General features: G+C 46.3%; 1 protein-coding gene across 5 annotated transcripts; it reads right to left on the bottom strand.

Annotated features, from left to right (window-relative positions):
• Positions 1-1971: 1971 nt before the first annotated feature.
• Positions 1972-22212, bottom strand: CDK4 (cyclin dependent kinase 4). 5 transcript variants are annotated; one of them, XM_061614999.1, is made up of 9 exons: positions 22048-22122; positions 19732-19878; positions 18898-19146; positions 15130-15265; positions 14825-14992; positions 14056-14165; positions 8448-8498; positions 4003-4138; positions 1972-2849 (listed from the first exon to the last, which is right to left on the bottom strand). In XM_061614999.1, the coding sequence occupies exons 3-9, from the start codon at positions 19113-19115 to the stop codon at positions 2757-2759; spliced, it is 912 nt and encodes a 303-aa protein (XP_061470983.1). In that variant the 5' UTR covers positions 19116-19146; positions 19732-19878; positions 22048-22122; the 3' UTR covers positions 1972-2756. The 5 variants fall into 5 exon arrangements, with proteins under 5 accessions (XP_061470983.1, XP_061470982.1, XP_061470984.1 ...); XM_061614998.1 differs by lacking the exon at positions 22048-22122 and adding an exon at positions 21922-22032; XM_061615000.1 differs by lacking the exon at positions 22048-22122 and adding an exon at positions 21645-21762.
• Positions 22213-23827: the final 1615 nt, after the last annotated feature.

The raw sequence follows: 23827 nt of genomic DNA, 5'->3' as shown, positions 1-23827 counted from the left end.
CCAAAACAAAAAACCAAATTTGTTAAGAAGGAAGACCAAGAGCATATTTGTGTCTTTAATTCTCCAGGTATGCTTCCACAGTTCAAAGGGACCGGGGGGGGGAGAATTAGGATCTTGGTTGACACAAGAGTCAGAGGGAAGATAGATACAGGCCACTCAACTATACATTTCTTTCACTGCAGACAGGCTGAGACATCCAAAACAATGTAAATGGTAGCATGTGAGCAATGTATGTGACAATGAAGAAATAGTTGAGCCATTGGTTCAAAGCCTATGGGACAAAGAGCCATCCACCCCAACTCTCAATATTGGAAACAAGGAATATGAGGGGAAGTAGCCCTCCTAAGTGCCCCCCCAAAAACTCAGCAGCAGAGTACATGCTTAGTTAAAAAGCCACCAAGTTCAGGCTCACCCAAGCGCCTTTCTTATGAGCTGCTTCTACTCTAGAACACTACCATCACAACTAATTCCCAGGTCCCAAAACAGAAAAATGTACAGTATTGCCACTTGCTCATGATGGTTCTACAACTGAGTTGAACTCATGCATCAGGCAAGCATGCCTAAAAAAACATTTAGAGACTCGAACCTGCCCAGAAGCTACACCCTCTTATCTTGGATGCCTCCTAATCCCAGAGGGGGAGGGAGTGCTTATTCAAGAGGAAGCATTTGCCTTTTCCAATACACTTCTTATAAGAACATAAGAGCATAAGAAGAGCCATGCTGGATCAGGCCAGTGGCCCATCTAGTCCAGCATCCTGTTCTCACAGACACCAACCAGATGCCCCTATGGGATGCCTGCAAGCAGGACCTGAGTGCAAGAGCACTCTCCCTTCCTGCGGTTTCCAGCAACTGGTATTCGGAAGCATGTTGCTTCCTAACCATGGAGGCAGAACAAAGCCATCATTATAATTTCATGTGTTACAGAACTTATCACTTGCATTTTTTTTTAAAAAAAGTTGAACCTAGTCAAAATTGAAGTGATACACAGACTGCCTTCCACATCTATATATAAGCAAGACAGATGGGAAGAAAGAGGGACACATTAAACAGAAAGGATTTTTGTTGTAGGGATATTTGTGAAACAACCAATCTTCTTCCAACCTAGTGAAGGCAGCCGAGCAGGCAGCTGATGACTTCCAAAGCTGAGATGCAATGAAACTAGAACAGGCTTAAACGTTAACCCAGTCTGGTGTGGGCCCATTTCTCTAACAAGCAGTGGCTAAGCACTGAGGCACAAGCAACAGTTGCTTAAAACAGCCACTCAAAAGTATATTAAGAGTGATTTAGAAGGGGTGGGGATTCATTCACACCACACAGGCGGCTCCAGAGTACACTTGCAAACTCCTAGCAATTCTGCACACTCACAAACAAAGACTACCCACAGGTACTACTCCAAGATTAGCAGTCCAGCTCCCAAGTGCCAAAACTCAAGCAGAGTTATTTTGCAAGCAAAAAAATAAATAAAAATCTTAATATGTTTATACAACAATGCTTTTATACTGAGCCAGACCATTGAGCCATCTAGCACTGAAACACCAGAGAGCTGTTGGCCTGCCAAAGGCTTTGCAGGAACTGCTACTCAAAATTCTCTTAAGCTGGAGATGTCAGCAACTGAACCAGGGACTTTCTGAATGCAAAGGAGGTGCTCTTTCAATGAGCCACGGACCCTCCATGACTTTTATTTTTCCAAAATACAACTACCTCTATTATGAATGGCGGCCAATGCCAAGGTGGAAGAGAAATGCACCATGTCCCTCATAATCAGATTTTAAAACCCCAAATTTTAACATTTTTGTTTCAGAAAGCAAACATCCACCAGACTGTGTTTGTAGATGTTTTCCATTTCTGTTCTTAGCAGAACCATGCTTTGAAATTACCCGCTCTTGTAGATGGATCAGCACTCAAGCAATCTGATCCATTCCCAGGCAAACACTCCTTATTCATTCAACATACTAATAACAACACGAGACATTTTCAAGAGACAGGAAAGGGAAAAGTCCAGGCTAAACTTGCCTGGCCCCTACCCATATTCTTTATTGAAATTTTGCTTTTAGAAGCTCTCTTTTTTAAAAAAAGCTCCACATCAGTGAGAGATAGTCAAGCAGATATAATTGATCTCCATCTAGCATCTCCACTGCTCAGATACCCAATAACGTAGGTCTGTCCTGACCAGTGTCTTGGCAATTTGAAACAAATAATAATTGTGAATACTTCGTACAAAAATATCCTTTGCTCCTGTTTTCATGAAGCTCAGTAATGAGTTACGGCAAGGCTTTAGTGTCCAACTGTTAGCCACAGGAATATGAGAAAAGGCAGCAACATTATTGTGTGTAAACGGTTATAAAAGTTTTTATTTAAAAAAAAAAGTTATCGTAGACACCTTTGGCAAAGAACCCACAGACGACTGAGTGAGAACCCTCAAACTGGGCTCTCCTAAACAGGAACTGACCTTCAAGAACACCACTGGGGATCAACCCAGGAACATAGAGTAAGAGAGAGTGTGTGTGCATGTGTGTTAGCACAGAAATACCATTGGAATCCTAGCATTTCCAGGGTGGGAAGGATTTCAGTGTTGCCTTCCTGCAACATGCACCTTTCCATTATGCATGTTGGCAACAGCTCTGCCCCCCCCCCAAATCCCAGCACAGCTTGGGAGACTGTCTTGACTGCAGCTTCTTGGTGGGGTGCAGATTATACACATGGCAAAGTCTTTTTTTGTATATAGTCCCCCCCCCCGCAAGGGAACTGCTGGGATGCTAGCCTTCACCTGCGCTCTTGTCTTGAAAGTACTGATGATGCAATGCTTTGAAGGCAGAGATACGCTTATATGGGTTGAACGTCAGCATTTCCTGGGGGGGGGGAGAGAGAGAGAGAGACAAACACAAAGAGGAAATCACTATGTAGATCGCATGATCTTATCCCATGCAGAACAGGGTCAAAATCTCCCCTGGGCAAAACCAACAGGAGGTAGTCTGAATATATGAGAACCCAAAACTGGGACACAGCAGGCCCTGCTCCCATCTCCAGTGATTCTTCTTGGTACATAGCTTGCAGGGCTTGAATGTCTCTTAAGTATGGTGACAGTCCTAAATTTGAAAACATTGCTCCATGTTACGTTATGACTAAGAGAAGAATTCATGCAGCAATTGCAGTGATCCCCAACAACTTGAATGGGTGAAAAGCCAACAGTCATTCCCAAATGCCAAACACTGAGTCACCCGCATTCATTGCTTCTTTATTTCCACAGACAAATGCCCCCAAAGGCAGGGTGCCAAGAGCCAGTGACTTGGCCATCTGGCAACTAATGCAAGCTACGTGAGAAGCCCTCGCCCCCAACCTGGTGCCCATTAGATATTGCTGGGGATGATGATGGAAACTGGAGTCCTACATTTGGGGAGCACCAGGTTGGAGAAGGCTGGCCTAGACTCTCACTTAGTTTTCACATGCATGAGTTTCTTTTTGCTCTATCAAGGAGCATTTAATAGTGCAGTTTCCCTGACCATCAAGCCAAATGATACAAGTCCAGGAACAGTTTTGTCACCATGATGTACTACTTGTTTAGACTGGCCTCCAGGTTGGATTTACAGGTCAACGTGTACGTGAGTACACTGAGCCAGGTGTATAGGCCCTGCATTCACACACATCACTAATGCTCAGAGCAACCGTCCCATCACCATGCTAACATGTTCCCTCTCAATGCACAAGCTGAGAAATTAATTACTGCTTGGGAAGAATGCTGTATAAGTATTAAGCAATTCGCGTGCAGTACTGAAGCCATATAGTATAGATCTGGTTAAGACAGGGGAGTTGAGGCTAAAACATAGCAGGCAGCAGAGCCAAATTTATCCCACAAATTCATGACTGAACTAAGACCAGGGTGATGGGAAGGGATGCCCAGCAGCAGACCCTGCACATGCTCCTAACCATCCTTCTTACTCCAGCTCCCAAATCCCCTCCCCTGGTCTCCTCCCACTGTGACCCTTCTGTCTGTGTGGAACGTACCAAAAGCAGCTGAGCTCCCAGGGGTTCTATTTCTGACACAAACTTTTCAACAGGCTGTGGGGAGCGGGCAGCAAAGGCACAGCGTGGCAGAGACACATCCAGTGGCCAGTCCTCCTCAGATGGGAGCCCGATCAGACTGTAAGACAGGGAGAAAACATGAGCCGCGCTCATCCTGGTGGTGGCCTAGAAGGCAGTGCTTCTCCAGAACATGCGGCCAAAAAGGTCTCCATGATGCACATAACCACCACCACATCAGTTACTGAATTATGTAAGCTTTCTCCTAATCTTGAAACTGCTGTTCTATTTCAAGGTTTCCACAGCCTTAACGGATGTTAAAATCCTTAGGGCAGCAGTGGGCAACCTCCAGCCCACAGACCCCCATTTGGTCCTCGCATGAGGCTGATTCCGCCAAGCTTTACAGATATCTGCCGTACAGGTAACGGAACTGGGCCAAAAGCGGCCTGGCAGGAACCACCCATCAGCGGCCCCCGCAAAGACATGCTCATCTGGGCCTCACAAGCCTCGATGATCAGCTGATCGGCAGTGCTGACTGCATTGTGCCTTCACCCAAACACTGTAATTTCAAACAATGCAAGCAAAAATGGGTCACCTGATGTCATTGTGGTGTCAGGTGATTCACAGATGGCCAACCACCTATTGGACTTGGCCCAAAGGATGGAGGGCTTAAGAATCTGGCCCACCAGCCGGATCTGGTTCCACACCCTGCTTTAGGATTTGTAACAAACAGGCCTTTAAATAGTCACTCACCTGAACCAGGGACATCTAGTCTATGCTTACCACATTAGCCAAGCAGGAGAGGGCTACTGCACTCTGGGCCTGCTTGTGCGCTGCCCCATAATCACCTGCTTGGCCACTGTGAAAGCAGTACCACAAACAAGGAGAGGGGGAACCCTCAACGTGCCTTGCCAGTGGAAAGCCAAAGGTGGAAACAAAAGTGTTTCTATTGCTGCTCGACGCATTTCAGGTGGAAAGAACCCTTTATCAAGGGCAATCTGTAAAAGCATACATATACACACCATTAAAATCAATTGTCAGTCATACCATGAATAATAATATATTTATACATTAATCTGTTAAAAATGAACAATGCCATTATATACTAAACACTGGCTGCAAAAGCTCTAATCATTTAGGAAAAAGGGGGACAACTGAGCTGGAACATAATACAAAATAAAACTTAACTTAAAAACTTCACACATTAATACGTGAGACCAAAATGGAAAATTCTAACACAACTTCGCTCCCGAAAATGAACCTGAACCAAGCAAAAAGGGCAAATGAATACAAAGGTGAAAAGCCTATTGCATTACACACATTAGTATCAAATCAGTATCTCAAACTTAATATGTTGAATGAGACTGGCTCTAGGGGAAGAACAATTCAAAAAACTGAAAGTGATAAGAAATAATTAGAATTGAGAAACCCCACAAAAAAACATATTGGAGAGCACCTCAGTAACATTCGCAATAACAGAATGGGATCCCTGTTGGTTGCCCACTTCCAGAGTCAAGACATGTGCCCAGTGACTTGGTCTTTTGGGCTATAGAAAAAGTGCGGTGTACCAACTACGACGTTTTGTTGAAAACAGTACTTTTTTGGATCTTCCAGCTGAGAAGTGTATCCCCCGCAGGTCTCAATGAAGATCTAGGGATAACTCCCTTATTGTAGTTCAGAGACAGGTAACAGTTTGTTTATCTTTCTTACGGACAAGCATTCACTTCCTTGTAAGATCTATTTACATTTAGAGCAGTACCATACACCTTTAAGAATTTTTTTAAATTCTTCTGCCTTTCGTGCACTGTTATTACCACGTGTGGGAGCTGCTCATCTCTTTCTTTTTTAGAGCCAGCTGTGTGTAAGGACTCAGTCGGCTATACTGATGGGACAGCAGCGTGAGGCTTCCATTAGGTATTTTGATTTCCTTATCTATTCTGTTTTTAGGTCCATTACAAAAGTTGTTTTAGAATTTTCAAATCCAGGTCGTTTGTTTAATTGTAGCTTTTTGTTAGTTCAGTGCAAATTACATGACAATTAGTTGTAGGAGCCACCCACATGCATGTTTGCTTTCACTTTTGAGTAAAAATTGCTTCCATCAACAGCAGCAGTGCTTTTTTCCAGTAATTTCATATTCTTCTACTATTTGTACATTGTCACACCCACTTTGTGTGCTGTTGGTTTTCTTTCTATATCTGTCTCCCAGGATTTTGTGTATTTGTACACCAATGAAACAATTGTATGGTATTTGCACTATGCATGCTGATTCCTTTTACTGCTTTTGGTGCATCTGTAATACAGACGACAGCTCTGCAAGATTTTTGGCTGTTTGTTAATTCTAATTATTTCTTATCATTTTCAGTTTTTTGAATTGTTCTTCCCCTGGACCCAGTCTCATTCAACATATTAAATCTGAGATATTGTTTTGATACCTGTGTGTAAGGCAATAGCTTTTTCACCTTTGTATTCTTTTGTCCTTTTTGCTTGGTTCAGGTTCATTTTTAGGGAGCAAAGTTGTGTTAGAATTTTCCATTGTGGTGTCACATATTCTTATGTGAAATGTTTTAAGTTAAGTTTTATTTATTATTTCTTTATTTAATTTAAAATATTTCTATCCCGTCCTTCTACCCTGTAACAGGGCACTCAGGGCAGCTTACAATAAAACCGCACGTATACATAATAAAATTGTACACAATAAAGAACACAAAAACATTAAAGTAAATTAAAATACATAAAATACAATTAAAACACATAAAATACTACACACACACACACACACATATAGGGGAGTAGTACTAAAGGGACTAAAAATGTAAAAATAAAAATAAAAAGCATGAAAAAACAGTCTCATTTTGTACTATGTTCCATCTCAGTTGTCCCCTTTTTTCCTTACTGATTACAGCTTTTGCAGCCAGTGTTTAGTATATCGTGGAATTGTCCATTTCCCCCTCTCCTTGTTTGTGGTACTTCTGGGCGTCTCCTTCCTCGCTTTTCCACTGTGAAAACAGCGCTGGACAAGATGTGTCTTTGGCCTCGTCCAGCAGGGCTTTTCTTAGGCTGTAGCCAGCTTTTCAATCCCCTTGCCTCATCTATTTCTGTATCACCCTGCCCAACTCATGGGAATGTGCTCAAAGTAAATCCCTAAACATCTCAGCTTTAATTTTTTTCACCTCTTCCAATGCCCCAATATTTTACAGTTGAAATCATGAAATATTCTAAGCTTCCATTCTCTTCGAGTTTCTAATTCTCATGGCTTTCAAGAAAACCTCAAGGAAGCAATGTGTTGAGACTTTTTTGTAAGGCTGAGACTACAATCCAACACCCACTTTCATGGGAGCAAGCTTCACAGAACTAAGTTAGGCTTACTTCTGAGCATACATGCATAGGAGAACTTTGCTTTATGAAGCCTTTGGCATGGCTTACAATGCGAGTGAAGTGGAGGACTTCATATATCACTCTTGCTAGTAATTCCCATCCCGTCCCACCGCCAGGATATGGAGTATCCTAGACAAACATCAAATGGCTTGAACTACTACTACTTCTGACGTCGGAATGATTTTAAAGGATCTGACAGACTAAATAATCCACCCTTTGCATTCATTATGCTAGTAACATATTTGGAAAGTCTGGAGTTTTGATTTGCGCGTGCAAGCACACACATATACATAAAAAAGTTGGGAGGTCAAAAGCCACCTATTTCAACTCCTTGCTACAAGTCAGGAGCATTCCCTACTAACCATCCACCACAAAGCCCAGTACAACCTTCCGTTAGCTAGGACATGGGGCTGTAAGAGCAGATGCTCTGCGTAAGGGGTAACTCCAGCTGACACCATCAGAGCAATCTGTCCTCTGCAACAGAAAGCAAACCCACCTTCCACCCCAGACACACACAAGTGACTAGGCAATCTGATGGGGGGGGAATCCCTTATGACCCTAGACCAGCCTTCCCCAACCAGTGTGCCTCCAGATGTTGTTGGACCACAACTCCCATCAGCCTCAGCCAGCATTGCCAATGGTCAGGAAAGATGGGAATTGTGGTCCAACAACATCTGGAGGCACACTGGTTGGGAAAGGCTGCCCTAGACCCTCCAATTTTTTTGTAAAGAGACTCCACTTAACCACATTTTTTTTACCATTGCAACAATCTGCTGACCTCCTTCTAGCCTCTGGCCAACTGGTTTCTTGATCTGGCAGAAAAGTCAGTGAACAAAGCTTGTATACCAAAGATGCATCTCTTCCCCTGTCCCTGACTCACCAGAAAAAAAAACAAAAAACCCACATGGCACCATCACCCGCGTTTGCTTAGCACTTTAATAAAAGAGCTGAATCATGCAAGATTGTGCTGAGCAAATCAGATGATCTCATGGACTTCCTTTGCTGGGTGACTTTTGGCAGGCCAGACCTTTTGGAGCAAACAAAGCAAGACTCACTCAAACATCTTGCCCAGCTGGTCAGCTTCAGAGTTGCCACAGAAGAGGGGCCTGAAGGACAGGACAAAGAGAATTGTGGTTACCGCCATAGGATATCATCATGAGCCCTAAACCTGGGGCACTCCTTGATTACAATAAAGCTCTGTTACCCATTCTCTTTAATCTAGATATAGAACTTGTGAATTACTGTGTCACTCAGGGCGACAGAAGGGCCTGGAGTGTTGCAAGAGTGCTGTTACAAGGCAGCCGTGACTTGATCTGCAGAATCAAGAACAGTAACATTTAAAATGGCAGCATATAAATAGGCTTTGAATTGTCTGGAGAGGACTGACTAGCCAAGCCATGCCTCATGACGCCTGTGATTAGCCAACAGTGAGGAGACGGGCGGGGAGTTGCGCAGAGCAGATCTATTGATAAGGATGCAATACCTCAGGACGGGCCACTTCCTCATCTCCTGGGTCAATCTGAAATACTAACCCTTCCCCGGTTATTCACATAATACAGGCATCACCAAGCAGTTACCCAGGATTTCACCACAAACAGTCACTTTATGAAACACACACACACTCAGTCACATGAAACCCCCAAGGAGAGCAAGTCAACTTTCAAAATTAAGACAGTTTTAGAAAAGTCTACAGAAAAACCACCACACTTCATGTTTATTACTACATTTATAACCCACCTTTCCTCTAAGGTAGGGGTTCCCAAACTGTGGCCTGTAGACCACCAGTGGTCACCAAGCTTCATTCAGATGGTCCGTGGCAGGGCCACACTAAATATTCATGTTCATGTTTAATTGTATTTTTATTCCTTATGTAGTATTTACGTGTATTACAATTTGAACATTGCAACTGCTACAACAGGCAGAAAAACCACATTAAGTGGTTCGCTAAGACCGTTTGAAATTTTTCAAGTGGTGCATGGGGAAAAAAGTATGAAAACCACTGCTCTAAAGAGCTCACGGTGGAGTACATGGTTCTCCCTCCTCCCCATTTTATCCTAGCCAAAGTCTCTTAGCTTCATGGCCAAGTGGGGATCTTCCAAGTCCTAGTCCAACACTCTAACCACTACACCACACTGGCTTATGAATGACTGTGCTTCCCTACTGAAAGCAATGGTTTTTGGCAGAACTAGGAATTTGGACAAGGCAGAACACCCCTTCAATGGGACCTTGTGAAGCTAAGTGTACTAGCCATGGAATACGTTCTGCTCTACAATACTCAAAGGTTAATTGTCTCTTGCTTCAAAACTAGCACAGGATTGCTTGAGATGCCAGTAGACCATGGGTGTCAAGAACGGCTAAAATTGGCCAAAATAAGATGGCCTGACCAGAGAGAATTGTGGGGAATATTTCGCATAGGTTTCTGGAATGAGCTGGGAAAAATTAGGGCATCTCGTACCTTCCAGCTGCAGCTTGTTATTCTAAGAGGGAGGCAGCTGAACCTTATCTACAGAGCCTGGTATCAAGGTCAGGAGGCCTGAGTTGCCGTAAAATTAGTAGCCTTGCCCTTGCTGTGAACTTTCTAGACCATTCCATCATGAAGAGGTGTCATGATTGGCTAACTGGCCCTCTTGCTGTTGCCAGGCAAATCCCCATAAAAGAGGGGTAATTATTCAGCTAATTGTCCTCCTCATTCCCTATTCCACCTTGACTTACCTATGTGATGCCAGTGGTATATTAAGCCCAGGGGCCCCCAGCTCTTATACTTTCTGGAGTATTAGCTTCGGCTAGTAAACTTTGTTCTGTTTTGTCTGTGTGAACCTCTCCGTGTTTTATGTAAGAGTTGTTTCTGCCTAGCCCTGTCTAAGGGTGTTTGGGTTTAAAGGAATTTGTATGCTGTTTTCTTTTATACGCACTTTTAATATATTTAATAAACTACCTCATATTACCGGGGTGTGTTACTTGGGGGCTTTGGCTCTGAATCCAGCACTTTACCACAACGCTACTGACTGCTGTTTTGGGGTTTAGTTAGAGGCTCCAGGGCAGTGAGTGTAACCATAGCTCTTGCTCGTGGGAATCTTTGCCAGTTAAATTGGTGTTCGGAGTTTCCCCTTACTCAGAGTAGGAAACCAGGTTAAGGGGGGGTGGCAGTCTACCAACCTTACAAGGTTGGTGTTGGGTGTAACTCAGACCTGGTCAGGAGAGGCACAGGGACTGCCTGCCCTGGGAACAATTGCCCGGGGGTGGGTGGGGTGGACCGGGAGAGAAATCTTGACAATGGGTTGCCAACCTTTTGGAGTGTGTGGGCACATCTGCAAACTTGGAAAACTATCATGAGCACCGCACATACTGCAACCTTTTCTATCGGCCACAATAAAATGCTTCTTTCAAGCCTAATTTCAACAGGAGGGGGGGAGGTCACCCCGCAGGCACCATGGAAGGCATCTGCAGGTGCATATGCACCCATGGATGCCACACCTGCGACCCCTGCTATAGACTGATAGTTTGGTGGAACAGTTAGGGATCCTCATGAAGGACAGGAGTACTGGGAAGGCAGTTGCAACAGAAACCAATATTAAACCTTTCCCAGGTTTAATATTCTCCAGTCTGTCCTGAGCACGTTATCCTAGAACATCCGATACCCACAAGCCAAAACCTGCACTGAGTCCCCGGCATTCTGCACAGCAGAACAAAGGAAGCCCGAGTTGTCAGGGTGGACAGCCAAGTCCACAAAGCAAACCGACATCATGTGCCCATCCCAAGCGCCGTGAGCCTCTCCCCTCCGTTGCCTTCCCACACTCGTATGTCAAGGTGATGAACCAGGTATGCAGGAAGAGCTCTAGCAGCCATCTTTTTGGCAGCCACTTCCTGCTATGCTCTACCCTCTGCTGGTTTGGAGCAGCCAAACAAAACCTTATTGGTGTGCCATGCCCCAAATGGAGCCGTTTTAAGACTGGTAGTCTTCATCTTTTTCAAACCTCCCTTTAATTTACACATCCAACTGGGCACCCATTTCTTAAATTTTAGCATCATATATCTGTACTGTGGTAGCGCCGCTGCTGCTGTCACCAGTCTTATGTCAGGCAGCAGCGCCCTCCAACTCACTGGTGGGTTAGACACAAGAGCAACGTACCAAAGGCCTCAGGCTTTTTTGGGGAGCAGGTTGGGTGTGTCATCAAACAGTCATCTGATTGTTCGGACAGAGTACCATGAAGAGAGTTAGAGACTGATGTTCTCATGTGCTAAATAATATGCAGATCAAGTTGACAGACCAAACTCTAATTGCCACATCCTCACGAGATTGCTTTGGATAAAGAGTGACCTCAAAAACAGAGCACTGTGGGAGCGAGCCCACAGTTCCAAGCAAACGCTGAACCAAATACTAAACTGTATAATTTCACCAAGAACCAGCAAGAGTGGGATGCTGCTGTATTTTACTGTTTTTGTTTTCATGATGCACTTAAATGATTTTATATCACGATCTTATGCTTTACTGTATATTGTACACAGCTTAGACTTTTTCAGTGTTAAGTGGTCTAGAAACTTTCCCAGCAACCTTGAAATTATTCGCTATGAGGATATGTGAGCATTTAAAAATGTTTTTAGATACTCTTGATTTTTTAAAAATTAAAAAAGCTCTTAATGGGCCATATTCAACTAACTCTTATGCTAACGGAAGCCAGCATAAGGATTCCTGCTAGCGCAACAGGACTTTCCCCCCGCCCTGCGCCCTCCCCGAATCTGCTTCAGAGGGTCAGGAGAACCCTCAGAACAGTGCACGGGGGAAGGAGAGGGGAAGATCATTCTGTTGGGAAACAGAAATGCTTGCCCTGATGCCTATGTTGAATACAACCCCAATGTCTTTTAAAGTTTTAAGTGTTTTATTTCAATTGGATTGTTTTTCTGCTTTCATGCTGCCATCCTGGGCTCCTTTGGCAAGATAGATGAAATATAAATAAATAAATGAAATATAAATAAATAAAACCAAGGGCAATACAAGATTAACAGGGGACAGTTTAAAGTCCCTTCTCACTTGGTGTAATTCTTAAACAGAAAGCACTCCCACTGAGGAATTCATGTTTAGATAGATCGTGACCGCATGTGTTGCGTTCTCATTCAACGGGAACATGCCACAAAGCTTCAGCTAGCTGCAAGCTTCCCAGCATGCACACAAAAAAGTGCACAAAAAGTTTGCCCATAAAAAGCATCAGAGATGATGCATCTACACACACACACTGTGCACTGAAGCGCTTCTGGGGCAGAAGCCAATGTCAGAACAACATGTAACGTGTGAAGTATTCCTTTGCTTGCAATGCCTTTGCTTTCCAGAATTCAAAGGATGATATTCAGTGCTAGTCCTACTCAAAGTAGACCCACTGGCGTTAAGAGACATTAGCTATTTAAATTTGTTAACTTCAATGGGTCTACTCTGGGTAGGCCTTACGCTGAATGCAACCCAAAATCAGGGAAGTGTCTGACATGAGGGACACCTTGTGAGGATTCCACCTCCTCCACATGCCCAGCCGAGGCAAATGAGGATCCTTAATGCTCTCCTCCAAGTTTGCACAAACTCTTTCCTCCACAGTAGTCTCCCCCAAAGGCCTGAACAGAGATGTCTGCTTGATAATAACAGGGAGAAGAAAAAAAGCCAGCCGAACCTTAACGCCTTTGCAACCCACCCTGCAACTTATAGCAGGCATCAACTGTTGCCACATCAGCTTTTGCAAAGCAGGTCACCCGCTCCTCCCTGCCTATCAGCCCTCAGCTTAAAAGATAAGTGAGGCAGAGGGTATGGGCAGGCCCAGCCCTAATCTATTGTCTCCCAGCTGTGCTGATGGCCTTGCTCTCCTGCAAGTGGAACACACTCCAGTAATTCACAAGATCTGTCCCTTAACTGCAGTTTGAAAATCCTTGGCAGCCACTGTCAAAGCACAGGGGGGAAAGCAAGCAAGGAGACCAGCGTATCAGTCTTTGCAAGAATGAGGAGACTTACCATTTTCTTGGCACCTTCCTAACCTCATCATTGTCTAACCACGCCACCCACATTGGCCTTCCTTTACAGCTTCCTTTTCTGAGCCCTGAAGCTAGAGTGGGATACATCTCACCTAACAGGACCTGGAAGACCAGGGTTCTAATGCCCACATAACCACGAAACTCCCGGAGTGACCTTGCGCCTGTCACTACCTTTCAGCCTAACCTACCTCACAGGGCTGTTGTGAGGATAAAATGAGGAGGTGGAGAACCATGTACGCCACCTTGAGCTGCTTGGAGATAGTGGGGAAAAAATTAATAATTTTTTTTTAAAAGGCTTACACACATTCCTCACCTCTCACCCAGTCTTTTTTTCCTTGCAGACAGCTAAGTAATGTGGATTTGTGCAAACATGGTTATCAGAAAATATAACACACAAGACTACAAAAATTGTGTGTGGGGATCCTAGGAGCAGAATATCCCCCACTCTGGTTACCGCAGCAAATCGACTTCCCATGCAACCTCTGCTGCAGTGTTGCCACCCCCACCCCTGCCAGCAGCAGCTTTGGAACACCTTTAGAGACACAGCTGACTAGCCATAGCCAGAACACCATCCCATTCCCTGCCGTTTGTGAGATGCACCTATGCCCTCCAGCCCTCTCCACCATCCCCATGCCATCTCCCTGTCCCACTCACTTCCTTCGAAACATCTCTGCAAAGATGCAACCAACACTCCACAAGTCCACAGGGGTAGCGTAGGCTGACTGGAGTAGCACTTCTGGAGCACGGTACCAGAGGGTGACGACCTGTGGCGGAGGGGAGAGGGTTATCGAGCATTCAGGCAGACCCCATGCATCACAACCAAGGCCCCTAAAATAACTCACACGCTTTAGACTTACTTCTCAAAATACATACTGGAAATGGGGCCTAGCCCCATACCTTTCAGCAATATATATGATAGGCTTTCTGGCTTTTCTTTGCAATGATATTCACCCAGTCCATTCCACTTCCCAGTCTCAAGGGGTCTCCTGGGCAGCCAGTCTCGTTTAGAATCAGCATAGCCTTACAACCTGCAGCTCTGCGTTCTAGGCCTAAATCTGTTTTCTTGTATGGCATGGGTGGAGAACCTGTGGCCTGCCAGATATTATTGGGACTACAACTCCCATCATTCCCCTTGACCACTGGCCATGCTGGCTGGGGCTCATGGGAGTCCCAACAACATCTGGAGGGTCACAGGTTTTTCCCCACCCCTACAGTATAAAGTACCCGCATCACGGATGCCGTGGCATCCCCTTTCACAATGTGTTTGGATCAATGGGGGGGGGATCAACAGAGTGTTCCCCCCTTCCCCTCAGCTGAAAAGACCCAGAGATTTGAGACTTCCCTAGTCAATCTGCCAAGCTGGCCATATTAGCAAGAGCAACAGTCCTTGATGTTTCACTACACCCAGCCACCATAGACTCACCAGTGGTGTCAGAGCCATCTGGCAGCTGTAGATACGAGCCAGTCCAAAATCAGCCAGCTTGACTTGACCAGAGCTGGTCACCAGGATGTTCTCTGGCTTGAGGTCACGATGAACGATACAGTTTGAATGCAAGAATTCCAGGCCACTCAAGAACTGATGCATCATGTCCTGGGACCAGGGGGTGGGAGGAGAGAAGAGCATGTGGCATCAACATGCATGCTTCAAATGCCATATATTCAGATGCCTGACCCTCCCCCCCAGGTACCTTCTTGACATCAATCCAGAACGCCACTGGGGATGTTTACCTTTATTACCTCCACTGGTAAGCCAGGAGGTGGCGTTTTTTCCAAATACGCTTTCAGATCCTGATCTACGTGCTCAAAGACCAGTGTCACTTTGGTCTCACGCTCGGTCCGTGTCGTTGTGCAAACATCCATTAGCCTGCAGAGCAAGGAAGTAAAAGGTGCTCAGGAAGTGCTCCAAACTACAAGAGTGGAGGAGGAAAGGATGGGGTTTGTGAAGCTGGGAGGGTTTGTTCGTTTTGTTTTGTTTTTAAAAAAAAAGTCAGCTCCAAATAAGATCCTCAAACAGGATTGGCACAATCCAGGCGCTTCTCCTAATGCAGAGGTGGGGAAACTTTGTTAGCCCAAGGGCAACATTCCCTTCTAGGCATCCTTCAGAAGTACACATGCCCCTGATGCGCAAGGCCAGAGGCAAAAGTGGACAGAGCAACGAAGGTAAAATTTACCTTTGTAGATAAGCAAGAGACGTTCTCAGAGTGCCTTTGAGATACAGCCCCACTAGGCAAAAGACCTCAAGGAGGGTGCAAAGCAAAGGCCAGGGAGGGGTAGGGCCTGCAGGGAGGGTGTGTGGCCTGGGGAGTTCTCAGAGCCCCACAAAGGGGCCTGGAGAGCCAGAGATTTCCCACCCCTGCCCTAATGGCATGAATTAGAAAACAAGCTGGAAATGGTACAAGCTGCCAAAGTCCTACGGCCACAGCACAGACATTGAGAGAGCTTCACTCACTCTAACCTGTGACACCTCTACCACTGTTATTTCTGGCCAGGATCATAACAAGTTGCTAATTCCAGATTCTCAGGCCCATGCCATCCCAGCCATGTGGTCTTGACATGTGCCCGCTATTCTGCCAGCATCTCTCCATTCCAGCCTCAAGGCCCACCTACCACAGGTTTTGCATCCTGTTCCTCATACAACCCTCTCCACCCATATCCCAGAAGCTCATCTCATTCCTCTCATTCCATCCCAGCCCTGCAATTTTCCCCATCGTTCGCCTACAGTTTCTACCCAGAGTCACCCCATACGGCAAACACTATCAGGGTTGTAAATTGCTCGCTCAGCCAAGATCTCTACTCTCCCTTTGTGACAGGGGACACCACAGAGCCAAGTGGAAAAACCAGTCTGATGCATAGCCCTTGTCTGCAGGTCCTGCGGCTGGACGGCCCGAATTCTGATCTGGCCTTTCGGAGCGTGATCAATTCTTCAGAATGCAAAGGTATGAATGATCAACCCAACCCACACCAAGTTGCCTGCTGGTCTTGGTCTTGCCCCCTCAGCAAAGCACACAGAGTATAAGCAGATGAATATACACCATGTGTGGGGAGGTGGAAAAAGAAGGCATAACCATAAGCAAAGTTGGAGACAAAGCACTGCGGGAAGCTACCCACTTTTTCAAGGTTCAGAATCTAAACACCCAGCTCCCATCGTCCTCAAGGTACAAATGAAGAGGGCCACCAAGTGTGGACACTTGTCAGGAGAGGTATATCATGCCCCCTCTTTTCCTATCCTCTAATCCTGTAGGTGATTGTCCTGAACAAACTGGAAAGTGAACATGGCACTAACTTTCTGGGCCTTTGCTACTGACTGAGGGCAATTTCCCTTTATCGTGAAGGGACATCCCTAGGTTCTCCTTCTTATGGTTCTTCAAAGTCCACTGTAGGGTCCTGTGATCCTGCTCCTCTTCTCTCTAGGTTTCCAGGCCTAGGATGAGAGCAGGGCTCATTTTCAGAGTCTTGGTTTTGTCTTCGTTATCTGTGGGAGAGGCTCAAGCAGGTTCTACAGCCTGCAAACCCCAGTCTAGGCCTAAAGGAACATACCAAGATAGTGGACTACGTAAAGGCCAGAGGCAGCTCGTGCAGACATCAGCTGCCTTCTGCAAAACGTACACTTAATCCCTAGTTCCGGGGGGGGGGCATTGTCAGTGTGAGGGTCATATTCCCTTTGGTGACGGGGGGGGGGGAGGGGGATGATGACGACATGCCAGTGGTGGGCTGGGCCAGAGGCAAAAGTGGGCAGAGGAATGAATGTATATTATAGCATTGTACGTTAGCTAGTTTAGACAGCTCTCTCTATTCTCCATCCAGGGAAGCACGAGACACAGAGTTTAAGGATGCATCCCAGCCAGTTAAAAGCACTCAAGGAGGGTGCAAAGCAGGGCTAGGGAGGGGTGTGGTGTGACAAGACGGCCGCATTTGTCTTCTGGGGCCGAGGTTCCCCATCCCTGCCCTAGTTGCTTAGTGAGTTGCCCTCACATACTTATACTGCAATCCAATGCATGTTTGCTGCAGTCAATGGGGCTTGGCCACCATTAAGCATATTTAGGATTGCAGCCCTAATTGCACAGGTAGTCTGTCTTCCAAGGCTGAACCCTACTCTTCCTCCTGCCAAACCTCCCTATCACCTCACCACAAAAAAATATAAAAAAAATAAACCCACAAGCCAACGGAAAAACAGCCTCCCTCCCAACTGTCCCACAAACATGAAAGGGGGGAGCAGAAGGGGAGGGGTTGCACCTGCCTGGGGTGCTAGTTTTTATTCTTTATTTATTAGATTTATATCCCACCCTTGCTCCCACTAGGAGCTCAGGGCAACAAACAAAAGCACTAAAAACACTCTAACACATCATAAAAACAGACTTTAAAATATATTAGTTTTGAATGGCAAGGACTCCAGGGACAGCCAACATGGCGCCCCGTAGATGGAATTCCATCTTCCATCAGCCCGAGCTGGCACAGCCAATCACAGTCAGGGATGATGGGAGTTGGAGACCAATAACATCTGGAGGGCACCACGTTGGCTATCCCTGCGCTGCACTTCATGAAGTGAGCAGGACATTGGCCTAAAGCTGACATAACTCTGTAGAGAAAGGGCAGGCTTGAACCAGACGCAGGAACAGAGTCAGACCAAACAGAAGCGTAGCATGTGTCATGCAGTCGGCTTCCTCCCTAGTTCATCAGAAATCTCAGCCTTACAGTGAAATGTGGCAAAATTCCAACTGGCCCAAGAACAAAGACAGCCCACTCCATCCAAAGGAGGAACCGCCCACTCTGAACTGCGCTCTTCCAGAAGGGTCTCTCTCCACCACATCTCTTTTTTAAAAAGCCACTCCTATAACAGTCAGGTAAAGTCAACCATTTCAACAGGTCAGGCCCAGAAATTGTAGGCTTCCACAATAAGTGCTTTTCACTCTATCCCAATGAACAGAAGGTTATGTCCAAGCTAGTGCAATTCCCAAAGCGAGTCCTCACACATTAAAAACAGTGGGACTTATGTCAAGCAAGAACACAGCGTGAGGGCATGGGACAAATTAAGGTTTACAGAGGCCTTAATTTGGACCAGGCCTCTGCTCCTAACCTCATCTTCAATATCATCTCTCGGTCCTGGAACACCAGACGGTTAATAAGATTATCTCTGAGCATGTACTGAGCACAATCCCATTCTAGCCACAGCCTACCCCTACAAAATAGATGGGAAGCCTTTGGCCCTTCAGGTGTTGTTGGTTTATAACTCCTACCGTTGGCCTTGCTGACTGGGGCTGATGGGAGTTCGAAGTCCAACAGATCTGAAGGGTGACAAGTTCTCCACCTGTGCCCTACACATTTGGGATTAATAGGTGTGTCTCCCCCAGTTCAGAAGCCATTGTTTCAGGTAGCCTTGGAAACTCCAGCCCTCTTCCCCTCCCCCCCCAAAAAACCAATCACAGAACATGCCACAAGGGCACGCGCACTCCATATCCCACCCTATGGGATGCTGGCAGTCACCAATTGTGCCCTCACCGGACAATGTTGGGGTGGTCAAAGTGTTCCAGCCGTTTCAGCAGGGCCACCTCACGGACCGTCGAGAGGGGCAGCCCATTCTCGCTGTTCTGCACCCGCACGTTCTTGAGGGCCACAAATTTTCCACTCTGCAGGTCACGGGCCTTGAAGACAGTGCCGTAAGCTCCGATCCCAATCTCGGCTACAGGCTCATACTGCTCCTGCACCCCCATGGCCATCCTAGCAGTCCGTTCCAAGGGGCCACAGGGGCTTTGAGAGATCAAGGGAAAGAAAGGTTAGCAACAGTTAGCAAGGCAGTCTTCTTCCCCTTGTAGTAAGAAAGTAGGTTCCTCTAGCGTCCCAATGCTCACCTCACTCTCCTTCATTGTTCAGAAAACTGGCCTGTTCCTCCCATTTAGCACTCATTGGTTACACCCCAGTAACTGAGGTCACATCTACACCATACATTTAAAGTACATGGCTTCCCTCAAAGAATCTTGGGAACTGTAGTTTACCTATTGCAGAGCTACAGTTCCCAACACCCTGAACAAACTACAGTTCCCAGAATTCTGTGGGTAAAGTCATAGAATCGTAGAGTTGGAAGGAGCCTATAAGGCCATTGAGTCCAACCCCCTGCTCAATGCAGGAATCCAAATTAAAGCATACCCAACAGGTCCCTGTCCTGCTGCCTCTTGAATGCCTCCAGTGTTGGAGAGCCCACCACCTCCCTAGGTAACTGGTTCCATTGTCATGTGTTTAAATGTATGGCAGGATGTGACCTCAGTATATCCCTTTATTCCCCCATCCCCACTCCAGATCCTGGGATTCTCCCTTCTCTCTAGTTATCAGTCTTACCTCCACCCTTTCTTAGGGACAGGGAAGAGCTTGGTCCCTTGTTAGGCGACTCTGGTGCTCCTTCCTCTCCTATTAAAGGCCCCAGAGGTTAGCGTCGGCCCTGGACCCGAGACTCTCAAAAATCCATTTCGATGATCAGGGCTGAGCCTGAGGAATGTGTGAAATGTGCTTCTAAGCAGGTGCAGATTATGGCAATCAGATACAAATGAGACAAGCAGGGAAGCCTAAGCAGGAGAGGGAGTTTCAACAGGCAGAGTTTTTCTTGAAAGAAAGAAAGAAAGAAAGAAAGAAAGAAAGAAAGAAAGAAAGAAAGAAAGAAAGAAAGAAAGAAAGAAAGAAAGAACTGCACACCTTTCAAAATTCTCCCTTCTACACCACACTATTAATAGCACTGGAGATGCAAAAGCAACTGGATACCCAGAACCTAATTCCAGTCTTCAAAACATTCAATCAAGCGCCCCCCCGGGGGGGGGAAGTGACCCCTCAGCACATGCACATCCTAGTTCCTCCATTTGGGGCTAGCATATAAATTCCACTGAACAGCATTAGGTGCCTCTGACCATGTGACACCTTTTTCCAAACACTTAATTGTGCATAGTCAGTGCACGTTGGGCTCGGAGAGAGGGGAAGAACAGGATTGCAACTATAGCCTTCCCACACATGTCCACTATACAGCTGTCCACACACAGCTACTATAAGTGCATATAAACACACACAAACTCCACACATGTGATCAGGGACAATGCCAAAGTAGTGTCCCCAATCACACATACAGAGCGCACGAGTGAGTAGGTTTGTACTCGGTAACTGTGCAGACAGTTTAGTGAACATGTGTAGGCCAGAACCTGCTGCCACAATTCCACTTTCCCACCCACCCACCCACATGGAGTACACAAACTTGGGTTGACTAAAAAGGTCTGCTGTGTCATCATCGCAATCCGGGACGAGTGGGTGGAAGTGTGTGCTTTCCCCACCTTCTCAATGGTTAATGGTGAAAAAGGGGATTCCAATTCATGTCGATGACTGTGCGTCCAGAAAACAGGGTGATCATTTAACACAGGGTACAAGGGTGTCATCTGATGCACTTACTGAATCATTTGTACCTTGCTTTGCTACAATATACTAGAAACTGATTGGTTCCTTCTTATTCCATGAATGAGCTGATACCATCAAACTACACTGCAAGAGTGAGGAACCTGAGGCCCTCCAGATGTTGCCGAACTCCAATCATTCCTGACCAATGAGTATACTGGCTAAGAATTACAGGAGTTGGGGCCCAGCAACATCTGGAGGATCACAGCTGCACCATGCATCATACTGCCTTGTCTTTCAAGCGCCCAAACTGCTGGACAATACCGACCTTCCTCCCCGCCTCAGACACACGCACACACACACACTAATTGCTCTGCACAAACATCTAGTTGGTATCTTCTTCAGGACCCAGTAGCGGCACCAACTAACCTACAAGAACTCACACTGCAACAACAGCTGTCACCCCACCCCACCCCACGAACGATTTCCAGAGGGTTGGCCACATTAGACTGTTACAGTAAAACACACAGTCGTGTAGGACCTTAAAAAGTAACAAATTAATAAGAAGTTGTCCCGGACAAGAATCCCCTTCCTCGGATGCATGAAGCGTCATCCTCAGCGTTTGTAACGCAAACTTAGTTTTGAGGGTTAAGATTTAGGCAACAGGCCATTTGCTGAATCCACCACTTCAGCCAGACAGAGGCTTCAGCCAATATTCCCAGGACTCCCTAAAATATAACTGTTACATTTGAGACGGCGCCCCACCGACGCCTCTCATCATTACTTAAGGCGATCAACCCGGCCATCATGTTTTAAGGTTCAGAGGCGCCATGCAGGCACCGATTTCAGCCCCACCCCTAACAATACGGCCCCCGACTCACTCTAACAAAGCCCCGCTGTGAGCTCCCATCATCGCAGCCTCTTCCTCTATGGCCTCCTGCCCGGGAACTGCTGGAGCATACCCATCCCGTATGGGGAGGGAAACAAAAACTCTCCCTCCCCCTAATCTAGTCTAATTCACCGGCCGGAAATAACTTGCAAATAACTGACAATAAGTTTGCACCAACTCCCAGGCCGCCTCCACCGATCGCCGCAAACTGTCCGCGCTCCCCAAAAGTGGCCCCTTTGACTAAGCCCCAGAGTAAGACTTTCCCTTACAATCCTACACTAATAAAACAAGCCTTTCTTCCTCTTCTAAAGTACGAAGGCGAAACAGATGCTTTTGTTCAGGAGGACCAAACGCGTCGCTGCTCCCAGTTCCAAACTAAGAGGGCCCGAACTCACCCGAGCAGCAGGAGCAGCGGTAAAAAAAGGGGGCTGCGCCGTCCCCGCGGCGCTCGAACTTGGGGAAATGGAGGCGTGGCTGGAAGACCTTGTGAAACCATCGAGAAGGGACAGCCAGAGTGGCCGCCAGAGCGGAAGTGGGTCTCCATAGTTACCAGCCGAACCCTTTGCTTCCCCTCCCTTAAGGTGCGGGGAGAGAGGCTGAGGAGGAGCCTGTTTTTTTTCTTGTGGCGACTCTGCTAGCTGGCCCAGTGGTTGGAGTGCTCACATTGGAGCTGGATTTCTTCTAAAGCCAATTTCAGTACCAGGGCTGAGCCCTATGATGTCTGTATGGAGAGAGCAAGAGCGAGCCCCTGAGCACGTGCAGATTACAGAGCCAAGAAAGCTGTAGGGGTTCTATACTTTTCATATTTCCGCAGAAGAGCGAATTTCAGCAAGTGCCGCTTTTCTTACTCTTGCATGACAAGCGACACCTGCCAGATTCTCTCTTCTATCCCATAACTAAGGACATGGGATAGATACCAGGAGTGGGAAAATTGTGGCCCTCCAGATGTTGTAGGTCTTCAGCACCCATCAGCCCAGCCAATGGTCAAGATTTATGGGAGTCATAGTCCAAGAGCATCTGAAGAACTACAGGTTCCCTAGGCCTGGCATAGGCAAAGGCTTTCCTGCCCCAAAGGCTCTCAGTTAGGCCTTCAAATAGCTCCTGATCCCCAAGGTCACCCACCCACATACAAAGAAACATGTATCTTAGACATTTTCTCCCAAGTCACAGGCAAAGGACTCTTACAACCATTTCTCCTAAAACAGGGATGGGGAACACGTGACCAGCCTTTACCAACCAGTGTGCCTCCAGATGTTGTTGGATCACAACTCCCATCAGCCTCAGCCAGCTTTGCCAATGGTCAGGAAAGATGGGAATTGTAGTCCAGCAACATCCAGAGGCTCACTGGTTGGGAAAGGCAGCTCCAGTTTTGACTCCAAGTCCCATCAACCCCATCCAACACAGCCTGTGGTCAGGGATTTATAAGTGTTGCAGTCCAACAATATCTGGAGGGCCACAGGTTCCCCATTGCTGTCCTAAAACATATCTAGCAAGAAAGACAGAGTTTTCTGTCCCTTTCTGGGGACAGAAGCTGAGACTTCGGGAATTCATGGTTATGAAGCATGGAGGCGTTTAGAGGATTTGCTGAAGCCTGTTTCTGTTCACACAGGAAGGTTTGGGGTTAAAGAGCCCTTTGCCTGTGGTCTACGGTCATGTGGGTGGGTGTCAGTGGGTGGAGCCTATACTGAAGACATTTTCAGGCCTTGCTCAGTTTAAAGTATTTTCTGTTCAAATGAGCTATTGACTATGATTCAAAGAGCTTGTGTGTGATTGTCTTCTTGTGTCTCCCTCCTTACACACCCCTACTCAGAGAACATAGTAGTTCTCCTTCTGGGATTATAACTAGGGTGTCCACATTGGAGGGTGTGCAATGGTCAGATATGATGGGAGTTGTATATGTGGTGAGCCACAGGGTCTCACTGTCATTCAACTCCCACCTTACAATTTTATATTCCTGTCAAGATTTCATTCTATGTATCTTACAAAAGGGTCTTGAATCCACACAAGCTTATGCCACAGTACATTTAAGGTGCTACAAGATACTGATTGTTTTTTCTGTAAGACGCTAACTCAGCTACCCCTCTGGAAATAGGGCCTTATCCATTGTGACTCTGGAACTTGCTCTGAGGTCCATTTAAGCAGACATTTCAGTAAGCAATCCTTTTCTGAGTAAAT

This window comes from Rhineura floridana, chromosome 3, assembly GCF_030035675.1.
Source record: "Rhineura floridana isolate rRhiFlo1 chromosome 3, rRhiFlo1.hap2, whole genome shotgun sequence".
NCBI classification, from domain to species: Eukaryota; Metazoa; Chordata; class Lepidosauria; order Squamata; family Rhineuridae; genus Rhineura; species Rhineura floridana.
Note: the sequence above shows the minus strand (reverse complement) of the source record. Positions and strands in the feature narration are given on the sequence as shown.

Coding starts and splice junctions, on each gene's coding strand:
- CDK4 (XM_061614996.1), bottom strand. CDS start 22,196: ATGGAGACCCACTTCCGCTCTGGCGGCCACTCTGGCTGTCCCTTCTCG. Junction 15,266..18,897: donor GACCACCCCAACATTGTCCG/GTGAGGGCACAA, acceptor CTTGCTCTGCAG/GCTAATGGATGTTTGCACAA. Junction 4,139..8,447: donor CAGCTGGGCAAGATGTTTGA/GTGAGTCTTGCT, acceptor CCTGTCTTACAG/TCTGATCGGGCTCCCATCTG.